The sequence below is a fragment of the Aquila chrysaetos genome, chromosome 11 (genome assembly GCF_900496995.4).
Source record: "Aquila chrysaetos chrysaetos chromosome 11, bAquChr1.4, whole genome shotgun sequence".
Lineage (NCBI taxonomy): Eukaryota > Metazoa > Chordata > Aves > Accipitriformes > Accipitridae > Aquila > Aquila chrysaetos.
The window spans coordinates 23,946,819-23,963,677 of NC_044014.1; the positions used below are offsets into that span (position 1 = coordinate 23,946,819).

Sequence of the window (16,859 nt, forward strand, 5' to 3'; positions counted from 1 at the left end):
TGTCAACATTTAACAGATACGTTGAGAAGGACTGTTCAGGTAATGAAGACTAGGTAAACATTGATTCTCCCACAAGTGTGTGGCAGAGATCTGTAAGGCAGAAGAATGTTGTGTTCAAAACATTTAATATTTTGATCACAGTGATAATTTCAGCTTTTTTGCAGTAACTGTCAAGCACTGTGACTGAATGACCAAAATATTAGGATGGTCACAAATGCATACACTTCCAGTTGATCTCAATTTCTTTCTTGGCCTAAAGTATTTAAATGGTTACTAATCATCGATGTTAAGTCTTTCCTAGGATATCAAGTTGTGCAATTGCACACTGGTTAAGCTGTCTAATATACATGCACAGCACTGTGTGCGATGACAGCACAAGCCTGAGTACTGGGCACTGCTGAGCTGCACTTCTATTTCTGCCCTTGCTCTGTGCACTAACTTACTTCTAGGTGTAATGTGTGGCTAGCTAGCCTTTTACCTACTTTGTCTGCTTGCTGAGAACATGAAAGCTTCAAGACTATCACAGAGCTAGAAATTTTATAAAATATTCTAAATACTCTGGCTACTGTGTAATGTTAGCCTGCTTGGAGCAGTGATGTAAAGAAGAATATGCTTGTTAAATTTGAATACATATGTTTGCAGTATTCCGTGCCCTGTTAAACTTTACTTTAGCATCTACTAAGGAAAGGAATATCCTCTGGGCTTTTAAGGGTGTTTTTTTCCTGTTGCATTTCATTAATGTTCCTGAACTATGGTTTTGATTTTGAAAACTGGTTTGTGATAAAACTGAGTAGTGAAGTTAATTCCTGTATTGCTGTATTGTGGTTGGAGTTTAAAAGGAGCACAGTACGAGAATGTGGTCTTATTTGAGAAACCCGAAGGCTTGTGGAGCTGCACGCTTTTAGAGAAGCTTTACAAACAACTAGTTGTTAGGTCTCCTGGTGTGTTTATGCTTTGAACAAACACTTATCATATCCAGAAAAAACATGGCTAGGATTGGAAAATTGCCCTGGAGACCGGTCAGTTTCTAGCATTGGGAAGTTCTTTATGGCAAGGGCATACTCCCTGTGGAGGGCCCCTTCCAACAGATGAAGGCTCAGCTGTTCAGAGCAATAAGACTGTAAATAGAGCTAAAGCTTGACATATCACTAATAAGAGGATAAATGTCTCATGAAAATAAAGCATTCAGATAAATCTAGAATATATAAAAATTCAGCACCTGGTTGCCAGATACAAGACCTTTGCCCTATGTTAATGCACAGTTCAGAAAGCAAAGCTTGAGGCTTCAGAAAGAAGTATCTCTGTGCTTTCTGGGAGTAAGTGGTTACTGGAAGATCATGCATAGCACTGCATGTTTACAGCACCCTTGTAGTTTGTTTGCATGCATGTTACTGAGGGAGAGGCTGAGGAAAAAAGCTTATTGTGTGGAAGTACAATACCAGCATTGCCTGGCAGTTAGAAAACTTGAAATTTTGTTTCCTCTGAGGAGGTCAGCCTGGGGGATAGGAGCTGAGAAATGCTGGCAGCAAAACCATTGTATTGTCAATAAATGATTAGTGGGGTTAAATGAGAGATGGGACACATCTGTGGCATGAAGAGGAAGAAAGTGACTAGAGCATTTGCTCAGTTCCTGCTCAATGAATATGTTGTCTCTTAAACATGATCAGAGGTTTAGGGTGACTGAGAGAATTAAGACTGGACACCTTTAGTGTCAGAAAATTTAGAAGTAAGTAGTTAAACGTTCTTTTGAGATAGATTCTTAGTTATGAAAGATGCTTTGAACTATGAATGCAGCTTGTAGCTTGCACAAGTTCTGTCTTAACCATTTTAATGTGCTTCCTGCTTATTCTGAGGTTGAGAAACTGCAGAAGTTGCCAAGCATCTTATTCTGGTTTGGCCGCAAAAAGAATATATTATCAGTAATAGTTCAAAAATGGTATTGCTACATAACAGTTTTGAGGACTAGCTGTACAATGGGGTCAAGACAAGCAGAACTTATGGATATACTGTATTTCATGGTGGACTTCAAAAATAAGTATTGGCTGAAACTTTTTAAAATGGTCTGGATGCTCTATGTTCTTGAGTATATGGAATGCAATGACTGGCTTCTATTTTGTCAGAAAGCTTGCTTTTTACAAGGGAAAAATATAAGAGGTGAAGAGTTGCTTTTAAAAAATCCAACCTGTGATGAAATGTAAAATTGTATGCTCGCTCCCATGAGGTTATTGCAGCCATTCTTTGCATGGCTTCAGTCTTTTGTGTTCACTTGGGATACATCTGTGCTGTGCAGTGTGGTACTCCTGCTAAAGCTCATGCTCCTCAAGCAGGCTACTATATAAGGTAGTGCAGCACCATGCAGAAGTACGTGTTTGTGTCTAAGTGGGATAGCCCATTAATGACTGCAGCCCACAAAGAACTGCCGTGCTAGAGCTTAAGTTAAAAAGTATTTATGAAATACTTGTTCAGGCTTCCCCCACCCCCTGCGCTCTCTTCCACAGCTGCCAAAGTGCTAAATCCTATGCAATGTACAGGGAGATGGTTTTAAGCTCTGCAATACGTGTGGTCACTTCTTTCTCATCATCATGTGACCTTTCTTTTCATTTTTCTCCCCTGCTTCCACAGACCCTTCCTTATTTGGTAGACCATGGAGAATCCGGTCCTGTCCGATGTAATAGGTGCAAGGCTTATATGTGCCCTTTTATGCAATTCATTGAGGGTGGAAGGAGGTTCCAGTGTTGTTTCTGCAGCTGTGTCACTGAGGGTAAGGTTTCTTCTGGAAATCGGTCTCTAGGCTCTATTGGAGTGATCTTTGAACAAGATGCAAGCAAATAAATCTTTATCATGTTATGATCATTTATAATGTATACTATGCTTTAATGTGTGTTCAGTCTTGTAAAAAAATTCGTTATAAAACATGCTCAGCGCTCAGTTCTGAAATCATGTTCAAATTAAGTAGGTGCTTATGCATTGCAGTATTATTGTACCAAATTTTTAACATGAGGTACTTGTAGCATAATGTATGCTGGTCTGAAAAATTATTTATGCTATTTTCTTAGGGTATTTCAAACTTACATTTTTCTGTGACAGACTGAGATGTACATCTAGTCAGTAGCATGAGTTAGGATTTTTTTTTCTCAATTTTTTTTTTCTCACAAAGCCTGTTTAAACACTGCTTAGAGATGAGATTGCAGCTAAATCTGCTGCAGCTGAATAGGAGTGTTCAATATATGCCAATTAATCTTGGTTGCTCTTCTAAATTAATATAAAACATGCTTCATTTTAAGCAGAAGTCACTATGTGCTGCTCATAGCATGACATCTGTAGATTTGTTTTGCAGGCACAGTGGAATGTAAGGTACAACAAACCTTATGGTGATATTTTGAGTGTTTCATTTGGTAGCACTGATGGCTTTTAATGGACTGTTTGTTCTTATCACCTTGGTTATGCTGTACAACTGTTTGTACAAACCAAATGGGAAGCTGATGGGGGTTAGAAATGGCCAACTTCAAAAAACTTTTTTGTCTGGTGATTTTCAGCCTGCATGCATTCCCTGTCCCTGCCCACTCAGCAGCTGTATGAATGGCTGTACCTGTAAAAACTGAGCAGGGACAGAAAAGGGAGGGATGCTCAGAGACTGCTGAAAAAAGCAATGCTGCAAACCCCAATGTAGTTGTACCTAATACTTGAAAACAATTTCTGTTTTTCAGAAATTCAGATTTTTCAGAAATTTCAGATGTGTACTTAGAGAGAAGAATGATAGGTGCTTCTATATATATATATATAGTCGTAATGATATCACTTTGTTTTCTTTTGAACTGTTGAAACTTTGAATGTTTAGAATAATTTAAACGTGGTGAATACTATCATTACAGATAATCTCATTTTAGTCTCCCCCGGAGCTATATAAGCAGCTCTAACTGAAATACATTTTGTTACCCTAGCAATTCTGCAGGAGGGACTCTCTGTGATGATAGTTCTTGGGGCACAAGGCAAATGCTTTCTTTGTTTCTGCAGCTGACTTTTGTAGGTGAAAACTTAGCTTAACTCCCATTTTACTTTCTGATGCCTGGTACCAGCACAAAAGTACTGGGTGCTGAGCACATGGTTACACTTCCAGTTCCTCCTCCTTAATGCTTTACAATCCACTGTAAGAAGTACCCTGTCTATTCTGACAAAAGGATTATGGCAGAGTGCCTAGAAGGCTTTACTCTTGTGCAGCATGGGAAGGGAAGGAAAAAGCTAACTCAGCAAAATAAGGAGCTCAATCTTTTAGTAAGCCTGAATTAAGTCAGTAATGTTGTAGCCTGTAGTGTGCCTCAAACTCTATTGTAAGTCATTTGTTACTACTTATACAAGATTTTTGTATTTTTCCTTTGGACTAAATCCTTCAGAAGAATCCTAAGAGCGTGGTGTAGTGACATTTCTGATATGAAACAGTGTGCCACCTGGTGCATAAGACAAACTGGGAGCAGTTTGCCTGTATTTCTTGGCTTTAATGATGCTCTTAAATTGCATTAATATTTTTAGTAATACTTGCATGCTAGCACAGAGTGCTAGCTAGCTTTCCTGGCGTTTTATTTGAAACAGCTGTTGTCATGTTAGCTCTCTAGTCACAGTGTTTATCATGGGTGTGTCACTGAACTTAATGGTTTTTCCTTTCCCAGTGCCACCTCACTACTTCCAGCATTTGGATCATACTGGAAAGCGAGTAGACTTCTATGACCGACCTGAGTTATCGCTGGGGTCTTATGAGTTTCTAGCAACAGTGGACTATTGCAAGGTACGGTAGTATGTGTTTATTAATGTATTTTGTTTTGTTTTTAAATAAAAAGCCTATTTTCCTAAAAGTAAGAATGACATGAATTGTCTGGGGCTGCTTTCTAGCTGGCAGACATAATTAACAGCATTAATCCAACCCACTTCATTGTGTAAAATAATGTGCTTGTCTGCTTACTTCCCAAAGTAGAGGAAGTCTTGATCACACATGGCATAATATAATTTTATTATAGGTGCCTCTGTCATTCTCTTCTGGAGCTATATAAGCAGCTATGGCTGCTGTTACTTTAGCAGGAGGGACTCTCTTGCAGTAGTCCTTGGGGCAGAAGGAGAATGTAGGAGAGATTCAAGAAAGTACTATAGTAACTATGCAATGTGCCACATGTTGCCCAAGACAGACTATACCTATTGAACTTCAAATACAGCCATACTAGTTAAAAACACAAGAGTAGTGTGGAAATATATATTGTCAGAGCTGGTTTACTTTTAAATTAAAGATTTCAATAATAATAAACTTCTAAGGAATAGGAAAAATATGTGCAAGGTGCTTATTAAATCAACTTACATCACTGCTGAAATAAATGCTGGGAAAATAGGTGTCTAAATATTGCAACTTTATACTGGTTACCTTCTGATGCCTCAGCTTTACTTTGAGTTAAGGGAAAAACCAATTCTCTTGCTTCTAACAGTGTAAGAAGCATTTTTACTTCAAACAAGATGCAATCTTCCCAGCTTTTTTGAAAGTTCTTCTGTTTTGTTTTTTCTCTGTGTGCTCCTTCCAGTATGACCTATAGACTTCAGAAAACTGTTGACTGAAACAATTTTTTTTCCTTCCCAAAGCAAACCTGATATTTAAGTAGAAGGGAAAGGTTGGAGTTCTCAGAGAGGAAAATATTTTGCTTTATATTGATGAAATCACCTATAACAAGTCTAGTCAGATTCCAAAGTCTTGAGAACTGGCAGGAAACTTCCCTGTCTACTTTCCCTATCTGGCCTAGTCATGTAAATGGATGATTTGGTTATAACTAGCCTGTTCTTCACTGAGCAATGGCAAAATCAGTCTAGGTCATGCAATACCAGTCCATTTCAAGCACAGTGTGTTTACATGACTGTTAGTTGGGTAGGGATGGGAGAATGATCTGAAGAAAAGATTACTGCTCATGAGTAGAAAAGTACGTGAAAGCTATTAGAGTTTTGACCAGCATTCATTTGTCCGTGTTACAGAGCTGTTACATGGGCTGTATTACATGGCCATAATGTGACTTCTTCCCTTTCTTCCACAGAATAACAAGTTTCCCAGTCCACCTGCTTTCATTTTCATGATTGATGTGTCTTACAATGCTGTGAAGAGTGGCTTAGTGAGGCTAATATGTGAAGAATTAAAGTCACTCCTAGATTACCTGCCCAGGTAGGTATATTGTGTACTACTGTAACAAGTCAAAATAGGGGAAATTGTCACTTTTTCCCTTTAAAAGAAGCTAGAAATTAGAAAATTATTTGATAATCCTATCAAGCTTTTCTTCAGAAAAAGGCCAAGCAGAACATCTTTCTGAATACCTTTCTAGGTGAAAATAAATTTTCCTTCCTTTCATTTTTCCCTTATCCCTATTGTGTTGGGTTCTGCGTAATGATTTCACTACCTACTTAGATGTGAAGGCAAGTATGTCTCTTGCAGGGAAGGCAACATGGAAGAATCAGCCATTCGAGTAGGCTTTGTCACCTACAACAAAGTGTTACACTTCTATAACGTGAAGAGCTCATTGGCACAGCCACAAATGATGGTTGTCTCGGATGTGGCAGATATGTTTGTGCCACTCCTTGATGGTTTTCTGGTGAATGTGAACGAGTCCAGGACAGTTATTGCCAGGTAATGGGAATTGATTTACAATGTGTGTAGTAAACTTCTTGTTTGGTAGATTCAAGTGTTGCATGGTTATTTGTCATGTTGTTCACCTAGAAGTCACTCCACGTATTATAACTTTCTATACTCTGAGATTAAGCTGGCAAAGTAGGTTGGGAAAATTCATGGGGTAAGGGTGTATTTGGCTTGTAGTGCAGCCTGGCAGAAGGTATATATAAGGAGATTTAGTACAGAAGGGCATTTCTGGGAAAAAAAAACAAAACAAAACACAACTAGAATGATGCAGAGTGAAAGTTGTAAGAATACTGAATCACTATCTTTAAGGCAGCTGCCTAAATAACTGAAAACTGAGACAACAGTGGTGTCTAATTTTGGTTCTGTGGAGAAAATTGAATGAGTGGGATAGAGAAGATAAAATGTAGAAGGAAAGATAGAGAAATTAGCAAAGTTTTGGCAAACTATTTAACATGATACTTGAACTGTAATTAAATTATGCTGTGTTGCTTGCTAACTATGTTTTGGGAACTAGACCTGGCACTGCATGTTTTTAAAGAAAATTTCTAGCCTGTTCTGTAGTGCATTAACAAACATAAATACAAAACTCTGGATTAAACCTATTAATCTTTGAATAGTACACAGGATGCTTGGCAAACAGAGGCCAAGCATCACTAGTCTTTCCTAAGAGTTTACTTAACAATATATATTGGAATATGTTAAAAGAGCAAGAATACAGAAGAGCTATTGGAGTAGGCATCAGTTGAGGCTATGGGAGCAAGCACTGAGGATATGGATGAGAAAAGCCAATGAAGAATGACAAGGCATCATTATTTTCACAGATAAATGATGAGATGGCAAATACCGTAAAAATTATAAAAATTTACAGACGTATTAGGGACTTCTGTTTAAACCACCTCTGTCTCATAGGTAATCAACTGCAACTGTGGCTTTTCCAATTAAATGGAATATTGAATTCCTCATTTTTCTTGTTCTTTTGCTAGTTTGTTGGATCAGATTCCAGAAATGTTTGCAGACACAAGAGAAACAGAAACTGTTTTTGCACCTGTGATTCAAGCAGGGCTGGAGGCGCTGAAGGTTAGTAAATGCATTGTCACAGCAAGTTGGTTTCAGTCTGAGTACTCTGAAGTTCATATTCTGCTAACACACGCTAATAAGACAATTTGTAAGTTTTTCATAGTCATCTTGTGGTAGGTGCAGTATATGTAGGGAGTACTTGGCTCATTCTTCAAATGGATGTACCTCTGGTTCTATGTAGCTACCTATCTGTTCTCTACCCAATTTTTTTTTTTAGTAATTTTTGCTCACAGTACAAGGCATCTGGCTTACTCTCAGTTACCTGGCTGCATTTTGCTTTGAACAGTTTACAGAACCTAAAAAAAAAAAAAAAAAAAAAAAAAAAAAAAGACCCTCCAACATTAAAACCAAGTGCTGAAGTCCGTCATGTCTTGTTGAGGAGTTCTGTAACATGGTGTCTTTCTAATCCTGTGCTTGAACCTCTGGTATAATCTTAAATAAAAGGAGAGAATACAATCTGTTGAAGTTGCAACAGTGTGCTAACCAAGTAAACCTTTCCTAAAGTTCTTCCATTCCAGTACTTCATCCAGATAATTACGTGCATGATCTAACTCTGACTTGTATATACTGATAGAATTGATTGCCTGTATGATTCCATCCAAAACTGTTCATATAGCTCTATTTGTCTGTCATGTAAGTCCTTAGAAGTCTCTCTTAAACTCAGTTTTCATGACAATTGCTCAGTCAAGAAATAATATATATTACTAATTGATTGTTTACGTACTGCTTGTGTCAGAGAAAATAACCTACTAAACATTGGCTAGTGGTGACATAGGTTATTGATTTAAAATTAATGTTCTGTTGAAGCTCAGATTACAAAATCCTTTGCCATTTCTGTGACTCTTTTACACAAACTCAGTAGCTGCAAATCAGAGAAGAAAACAGTCTAACACATTTGCGCAAAACCTTTTGTAGCTGAGTCCTGCTTACTGCTCTATGTCTCCTTGGAGCCAGTCCTTTTCTTCCTGCCAGGGAACTAGCACAGGCCCAGTAGAACTGAAACTTGACAGTTACAGAAAAGCAAGTAAGCTGTGCTCCCTGTGTTGGATACCACTGAAGTAACCAAGTGATTACTGAGCCTGTGTATCTGATAGAGAGCCTTCCTGACATAAAGAAGTGAAGTAATGAGGATGCTTGAATGCTTGTACTTGAATCACAGTTTCCCTTACAGTTTTTGTAATGGTTCTAACCTGCGCTATTGCACTCGCTTTCCTGCAGGCAGCTGAGTGTGCTGGCAAGCTCTTCATTTTCCATACCTCTCTGCCCATTGCAGAGGCCCCAGGGAAGTTAAAGAACAGGGATGACAAGAAACTGATCAACACAGATAAGGAGAAGGTAATAATGACTTGCATGATGCTTACATAACAGGTCTATATTATACTCTTTATGGGATAAAATAACTCTGAAACAACATGAAAAAAATTACAAGGGTAGCATGTAATGTAACCATCCCAGCTAATATCTTTTAACATTGCACTTTTATCATCTGTTCTCAAGCAGAGCTGTGTAGACTTGACATCATAAGGACAGCGCTGGTATGAGAACAAGAAGAGAGAGGTCTAGATTCTTATACAGGATAAAATACTATAGCTGGGTTAAAGTAAATGTGCTGAGCTTACAATTAAAGCAAGATGTGTAGTAATTTCATAATATTCAACAGTTCTTCAAAGGCAGGTTCAGGAAGAATTTATATGATCCTGTTTCCCTGAAGAGAGACTTAAAGTATAAAAGTGTATTGACTGGGATTATAAACGGGATCTCACTTTCCTTTTTGTACCACAAACTTTTGATGTCATCTCTGACTTCCTTTCCTAGACTTTGTTTCAACCACAGACAAGCTTTTACAACAACTTGGCCAAGGACTGTGTGGCCCAGGGCTGCTGTGTGGATTTGTTCCTGTTTCCAAACCAGTATTTGGATGTGGCGACATTAGGTGTAGTAACTTACCAGACAGGAGGCTCTATTTATAAGTACGCTTATTTCCAGGTGAGAGTGACATTGACTCAGACTGGTATTTGATGTAAATAGGGATTATTGTTTAGTTAAGAGTTCTTTTTCACAGTGTGAACCATAGTGAACAAGTACTTCTTTGGAAATAAATTGCTACTTAAATTTCAAGATTTTCACTAAAATTATTTAGTTAGCTTTATGTCTTTACACAAAATATATCTATTAATAACAAAAACAACAACAAGAAAAGCTATACCTTTTAGCACAATATTTTATTAGCAGGGCACTGAGCCCTCTATGATGCCTGATTTTTAGACTAAGACTGCAGGAGATAGTACCTGTTTTTAAATTACTTTATGATTTATGGAGCAGCTCTGATTTATGAGAGTATGAAACTTGAATTATTGCTTGTGTTCTAGCTGGAGACAGACCAGGATAGGTTCCTGAATGACTTGAGAAGAGATGTCCAGAAAGAAGTGGGATTTGATGCAGTAATGAGAGTGCGCACAAGCACAGGTGGGTGTTAGTATGAATGAGTCTTAATAAATGGATCACTTCAAGCATGTTATATGGGAAGCAACAGATTTTTCCCTAATTTAAAACATCTTGAGATTAGGCTATGCAAAAAGCTCTGCTAAAGCTTTGAAATTCTGAGACTTTTTTAGAGACTGGGCAAAGATCCCTGCTGAAATCTGTCAAGATAACTTAGTGTCGTCAAGATAACTTAGTGTCACCGATGACAGGATTTTCAGGGCTCCAAAGGCTGGCTGTCTTGTTATTCTGTTGAAAATTGTGGTTCACGTTGGTGTTTTTTCTTTTTTAGGTATTCGAGCAACTGACTTTTTTGGAGCTTTCTATATGAGCAACACAACTGATGTAGAGATGGCAGGTTTGGACTGTGATAAAACAATCACAGTGGAATTCAAGCATGATGACAAACTGAGTGAAGATAGTGGTGCACTCCTTCAGGTGAGGCAGGGGGCTTTCTAGGAGAAAGAACTGAGTTGACAGTTTAGAATTGTCAACAAAACCGTGTCAAGGCAGAACCAAATCTCAACTGGAGGCAGTGCCAGTTGCAGGAGAGGATGAGGTTGCTCTGAACTGAAGTATTAGACACTCCTTTAAGGAACTGTTCATTCTTTTCTTCTGCCCCTTACTATACCCTTAACCTTTGAGCATCCTTGTTCTCAGGGTGACCTAGATTGCTTCAAACTACAATCTATTTTCCAAGACCAGTTGCCTTAATACAAACTGCTACCATTGCTGCTTGTTCTTTCATTGACCCTGATTTTTAGCATATGCTTTTAGCTTATTGTGCAAGTCTTTTACATAATTATCTTATTTGTTTAGGTATCTGAGTCCTAGTTTTTATTGAATCATATTCAGACCCTGCCTTTCTTGTTGTAGCTGGACCTAATTTTTCTATATTCTGGCATTTTTGTCTTCTACAGTGTGCTCTGTTATACACAAGTTGCGCGGGACAGCGACGACTCCGCATTCACAACCTCTCCTTAAACTGTTGCACACAGCTTGCTGACCTCTACCGAAACTGTGAGACAGACACGCTCATCAATTACTTGGCTAAATATGGTAAGGGTAAATATGGTAACAAGAACTGCAACCTTTAACTGCTGTTAAAATGCCTGTTATTACCCAACAACACCTGTTAATTCTCTTTGCATCAAATATCAGGTGGCAATCCTGATACTTCAGTCATTTATGGAAAAGAGCATAAAGTTGTGATGATAGTATTGTTGCTTAGGACGAGAGGTACGGATAGAGGGTGTAGGCTTATCCTTCATACAAATTCTTGTCTAAATTTTATTAATAGAGGTTTGTGTTGACAGCTATCTGAATTCATCCTTGTATTTATTTTTGCACTGGTTTAGTTCGTTCTCTAACTGTTCCAGAATTTTGCTCTGGGAATAGGAAATGGTGGCCTTTGCTCATAGATCTGGGTTAAATGTCATACCTTTATGCGTTTTGCCCTATTTACCCTTTCTAGTTAGCAGTAAAAGCCTACAAATCTAGCAGGGATTTAGAGTTGTGTATGTTTATTGCTATTAAAATGTAACAAATGGTCCATTTTCAGTCCATTAAAGAAAGATGGCTAGGCTATAAAAGGAGTTTTTATAGTACCTCATGCTTTCAAGTATAACTAAGTGTATTTTAAAGTACATCGGAGATAGAGAGTTGAAGAATATGTAATAAAACCAAGTAAATGAGCTTCTTCAGATCTTTAGCAGGAATGTGTCATCTCTTTCCCACAAGTTTGAAGGGGAGGGGAAAAAAAACTTTCATAAACAGTAGTTGTTTAAATTTACTTTGTGGAAGTAGCGTTGTTTTTTTTTACTTTTCATGAGTAATCACTTGATAGCTGTCCATCTCTTTCCTCTTTCTGTGCAGCATATCGTGGCGTTCTGAGTAGTCCAGTAAAGACTGTACGAGATGCACTGATCAACCAGTGTGCCCAGATCCTAGCTTGCTATCGAAAGAACTGTGCTAGTCCCTCTTCTGCTGGCCAGGTAAACTCCGGATGCTTTCGCTTGAATCATAGGCTTGTGTATTAAAAGGTGATGAGAGCTTTTTCCTACTTAACCTGCTCAATCAAAAAAAGTCAATTGCTTTGCTCAGCAGAAATTTGCAAAGAGAAGACTCGGGGAAGTAGAGAGACTGCAAGTAAAACTATAGTTGAGAATGGCTTCTTGGACATCTGTCTGGAGCCCAGGATTAGACTATCAGCTTTCACTCTCACACTTTGTTGGTTCATGCAAGCCTCGTTTTGTCAGGCATAAGCTTATTCAGCAAGACAGCTGACCAACTTCTGTCTGCTTGTGACTTGTAGCTGATCCTTCCTGAATGCATGAAGCTGCTTCCTGTGTACTTGAATTGTGTGTTGAAGAGTGATGTCCTTCAGCCTGGTCCGGAGGTCACAACGGATGACCGTGCCTACATTCGTCAGTTAGTCACGTCCATGGATGTGGCAGAAACAAATGTTTTCTTTTATCCCAGGCTTTTGCCCCTGGTGAGTAATTTAGGATATTCTTGAGACTTGCTGTTGTCTTGACTCGTTGTAAGGACTGGCATTTATATTTTAGCAAGGGAAAGCAATTTGAGAAGGATTTGGGATCTGCTGTCTGTTGGGATACTTCACTTTATTCCACTCGGTGATAGATACATTACTGCATCTTGTGAATTTAATGGGAGATTTTTTTCCTGAGCTATGAGTGTAGGACTAGTGGCAAAAACAACACTCTGGACCCTTTCATGGTCTTTTAAAACTCCTGAAGCTTCTTGTAATTTTCTGTAGTAATTTTCGTCATTGCAGGGCAACTCCATGTACTATTCTGACTTTTCAGTACCATAGTTACTGGAATAACATTAACAACTAATTACATTCCTACTCCAGGAGGCAATATTGGAACTACAGAGTAATTTCACAGAAGCCTTATGTTCTCTTTTGCTGACAAAGAGTCTCTGATCTGCTTGTGTGTCATGTTCAGTAAGAAAAATAAGCTAAGGAAATGATACTTCAGTCACAGCTATTGCAGTCTTATGAGTCCTAGAAATGAGAAAACCTTTGGGGTCTTAGTAGCAGAAGTCTTCAGGATTTCATAAAATGTTCTTAGTTATAACTTTTATTTTATTTTATTTTATTTTATTTTATTTTATTTTTTATTTCACTTTAAAACAGACCAAAGCAGATGTCGACAGTGACTCCTTGCCAGCAGCAATCCGGAACTCAGAGGAACGTCTCTCCAAGGGTGACATATACCTGCTGGAGAATGGGCTAAACATCTTTGTGTGGGTGGGAGTCAACGTGCAGCAAGGCCTGATCCAGAACCCTCTTTGGAGTGTCATCCTTCAGTCAGATTAGCAGCGCCTTGGTGAGCTGGATGGCAGTGCGGGAGCTAGTGTCTGTGATACTCGCCCAAAATTTAGAACAATGAGAAAGAAAGTTGAGAAAATAGTGTTAAATTTTTCATACTGGGAACAAGAGAAGCACAGATGTGAAACTAGTGGAAATGTCCCTATTCTGGGCATGTCAGGCATGTTTTTATCTAGCTTTATTTGACATTCCACATCTCCACTGACAGTGAGGAGAACAGTCAATACATAAATGGAATGAATAACTGACCTTTAATTCTGATATCATGTTACATTCTCTTTTAACTAGTTGAGATCAAAGAGATTGTATGTCAGTGGGGGTAGATGCATCTCTACCCTTATGTAAGATGACAAAACTGCTGAGTTTTGTTTAATGTTGCTCTACTTCATGTGACTAATGGAGATTGGATATCTTTCATTCCAGAGTACCCTGCCTGTCTTGGAAAACCCCTTTTCAAAGAAAGTACGATCTATTGTTGACATGCTTCAAGTGCAGAGATCCCGATACATGAAGGGTAAAAATGTTGTCCCCCATTCATAGCTTTAAATCCCCTTCCCTTTTAGTAGAGCAGGTGATGCCTGGTACTGCTGCAATGCTGAACGTATTCTTCCTGATCTCATAAATGTAATTCAAACAAAGTTTTCAAGGATCTGAAAGAAAATTTGTTACTAGTTTTGGAGTTGAGTGCTTACCGTAGTTCTAAACCTAATTTTTTTCAGACCTATTATAATATACTACTGCACAAACCACGTACATGGTATTTTCCTTCTGTTTAGAAAGGATTGAGACTTAACCCAGCTTAGTTACAGAAGTCAAAGCACATAAGCCATATATGCTGTGATTCTGGTTCTCTCTCTTTGGATTTTTGAGCTATTTACCTTTTTGCTCTTTTTTCCAAGAACATAAATTCTGCTAACTACTCACTGTTGGTTTTGTTCTTGTTTTGGTTTTTTGTAGTTAATAATTGTGAAGCAAGAAGATAAGCTGGAAATGCTGTTCAAACACTTTCTAGTGGAGGACAAGAGCCTAAGCGGGGGAGCTTCATATGTGGACTTCCTGTGTCACATGCACAAGGAGATTCGGCAGCTACTGAGCTAGAGGAGGGAGTGATGCTGGAACTCAGCAGTGACATTTCAGTCTCCACTAACGACCTGATCAGAAGGCCCAGCGCCCTCCAAAAGGACAACATAGAAATCTGTACAATTCCATAATTTTTAATACACATTGCATAAGCAGAAATCCTTTCAACCTCTCCCAGTCCCATATGAGAGATGAAAAATTTTCCTGGTGAGGGCTAAAAAAAAAAAAGGCCTTTGATACCAGGTCTTTTACTTGCATCTAAATTGTTTCCTGTGCTTGGCAGGAGTTCACCCCCCCCATGCTCGCTAATCCTGTCGTAATGAATGTAGTTTTTTTTTGGTTCACTGTACATGATTCAACATTGGGTGAAAAAGCGATAACTCTTCAAAACTTCTGGTAGTTGCTGTGTGTTTGTATGGGCGCGTGTGCATGCTCCAAGTGTGAAGAGGATGTGCAGGTGGGGAGGACAAGAGTCAGGTCAGGTGATGGGAGCTGGAGCAGCCGAACATTTTCTGTCTCCTCTTAAGAAGGAATCATGACGTTGCAGAGCACAAATGTATCATGTGGCTGCCTGAACCAGAAATCCATGGAAAAGAGTGGTAAGCCAGGAGGCAACAGGGCAAATTCCTTTCCACAATCTTCCCTGTACTATAAGTTGCTGTGCAGATCTGTAATGGAGTAAGTAGTAGTTCAGTGGGCAACAATCAATAGCTTCTGAACAGCGTAGGGGTAGAGACAGTGCTTCCCGTTGGTGTGTGTGGTGACTCCTTTCCTTCTCATTGCACAGCTCTGTAAAGTCCTACTCAATCCATGTTCCATGGCCTCTCCTGCAGAGCTTACCTGTCTATCCAGATGGTGGTGGGAACAAAAGCCTCTTAACCTTAAGCAGAAAATACTTTTAACAAGGTGATGTGGGGCTGTCTAGGAACTGGATGATAAGGAAGTGGCCGTTTTCAACAATATTATTGTGAATCATAGCAAACAAGCAGGAATTTGATTTATACTGATGCAAATTTGAGACTGCTTTGTATCCTGGAATACAAGGAAGGGGATACAAAACCTAAGATTTAGACTGTACTGTAGTAGGTATTGCAAGTACCTGATTTTGCTTATTGAAAGCATCTGGGCCATAGTGAAGAGTTTCATTACTGGATGTTTATACCCTCCCCCATTCTACCTACTGATCAGCTTGCACAAAACCTTTTTATAAGCCTGTTTGTTAAACTAAAATACCTCAGACAGATTAATCCATCCACTTTGGCCACTCTGCTGCTCTATTCTGCAAGGGTGGATGAGCATACTCCTGTGAAGAGGGAGCGAGTGTAAATCAAATTCAGAATTCTAAGGGCTTCGTTTATTCACTTTTGAAAGGGGGCTTGTATATTTTAGCTTGAACGCTTAACAAGTGTTCTTACAATACCCAGGAGTTTAAGCTACCAGTAGCACTAAAAGTGGAAGGAAGAATGTGGGTGGATTAGAGAACATATTATCTGGGCTTGATATTTCAGAGGAAAGTCCTTGTTAAGATCAGAAAAATATCTGGCTGTGGTTTTAGTTCCATATCCTGTAGCATGTATATAAATTCATTTTTCGTCTAATGCTGCTAGTTTGTCTTCCCTCCCATCACTACACAGAAAGGGGAGTATGAAAATTATAATGGAGAAACTCTTTCAAGATGTAGTTGACAGAACCTTCAGCTTTTTTGTATGAATGTGGCCGACTTTTTACTCCACGTACTGCCTCCAACCAAAAAATCTAGAGGATTTTTAACCAGAGGGGAAAAAGAACTTCCCAGGAATATAAGGCACAGCAACCACAGACTTCCACAAATACTAATTTCTAGTATTAATATTGGGGGGTGTGGGGGTGGAAATGAAATCATAAATGAACCTTTCATTTTCTTCACTTGTTTTTCCAATGCATCTTTTAATTTGTAAAGAAATAAAAATATATTAAGATGTATTTTATGTCATTGTTAGTAAATAAACACTGCTTATTTTTCCAAACCCTGTATTTTGCGGGAGGGAGGCAATGGGAAGGGCTGAAGTCTAGCTGACTGATCCTTTATAATCCAATCTTCTGCTGACCAAGTTCAGTCTTTTTTTTTTTTTTTTTTTTCTTATTCACACTGAATGATGATAAGAAATTCAACAAGTCAACAGAAAAAGGTGCTGTTTAATCTCAGTGTTACTTTGCTTAGATGATTGCTTT

At 38.6% G+C, this 16,859-nt stretch overlaps 1 protein-coding gene across 1 annotated transcript in view; it reads left to right on the plus strand.

Annotated features, from left to right (window-relative positions):
• SEC24C (SEC24 homolog C, COPII coat complex component) overlaps nucleotides 1-16,654 on the plus strand; it is a 39,072-nt gene extending 22,418 nt beyond the window's left edge. Inside the window, 16 exon segments of the mRNA XM_030031597.1 lie at nucleotides 2,623-2,761; nucleotides 4,665-4,780; nucleotides 6,060-6,184; nucleotides 6,452-6,643; nucleotides 7,636-7,729; nucleotides 8,948-9,064; nucleotides 9,545-9,715; nucleotides 10,099-10,195; nucleotides 10,503-10,648; nucleotides 11,131-11,269; nucleotides 12,086-12,204; nucleotides 12,525-12,704; nucleotides 13,374-13,520; nucleotides 13,522-13,566; nucleotides 13,992-14,081; nucleotides 14,526-16,654. Of these exon segments, the coding sequence (XP_029887457.1) occupies nucleotides 2,623-2,761; nucleotides 4,665-4,780; nucleotides 6,060-6,184; nucleotides 6,452-6,643; nucleotides 7,636-7,729; nucleotides 8,948-9,064; nucleotides 9,545-9,715; nucleotides 10,099-10,195; nucleotides 10,503-10,648; nucleotides 11,131-11,269; nucleotides 12,086-12,204; nucleotides 12,525-12,704; nucleotides 13,374-13,520; nucleotides 13,522-13,566; nucleotides 13,992-14,081; nucleotides 14,526-14,666 (2,058 nt within the window). The 3' untranslated portion in view covers nucleotides 14,667-16,654.
• Nucleotides 16,655-16,859: the final 205 nt, after the last annotated feature.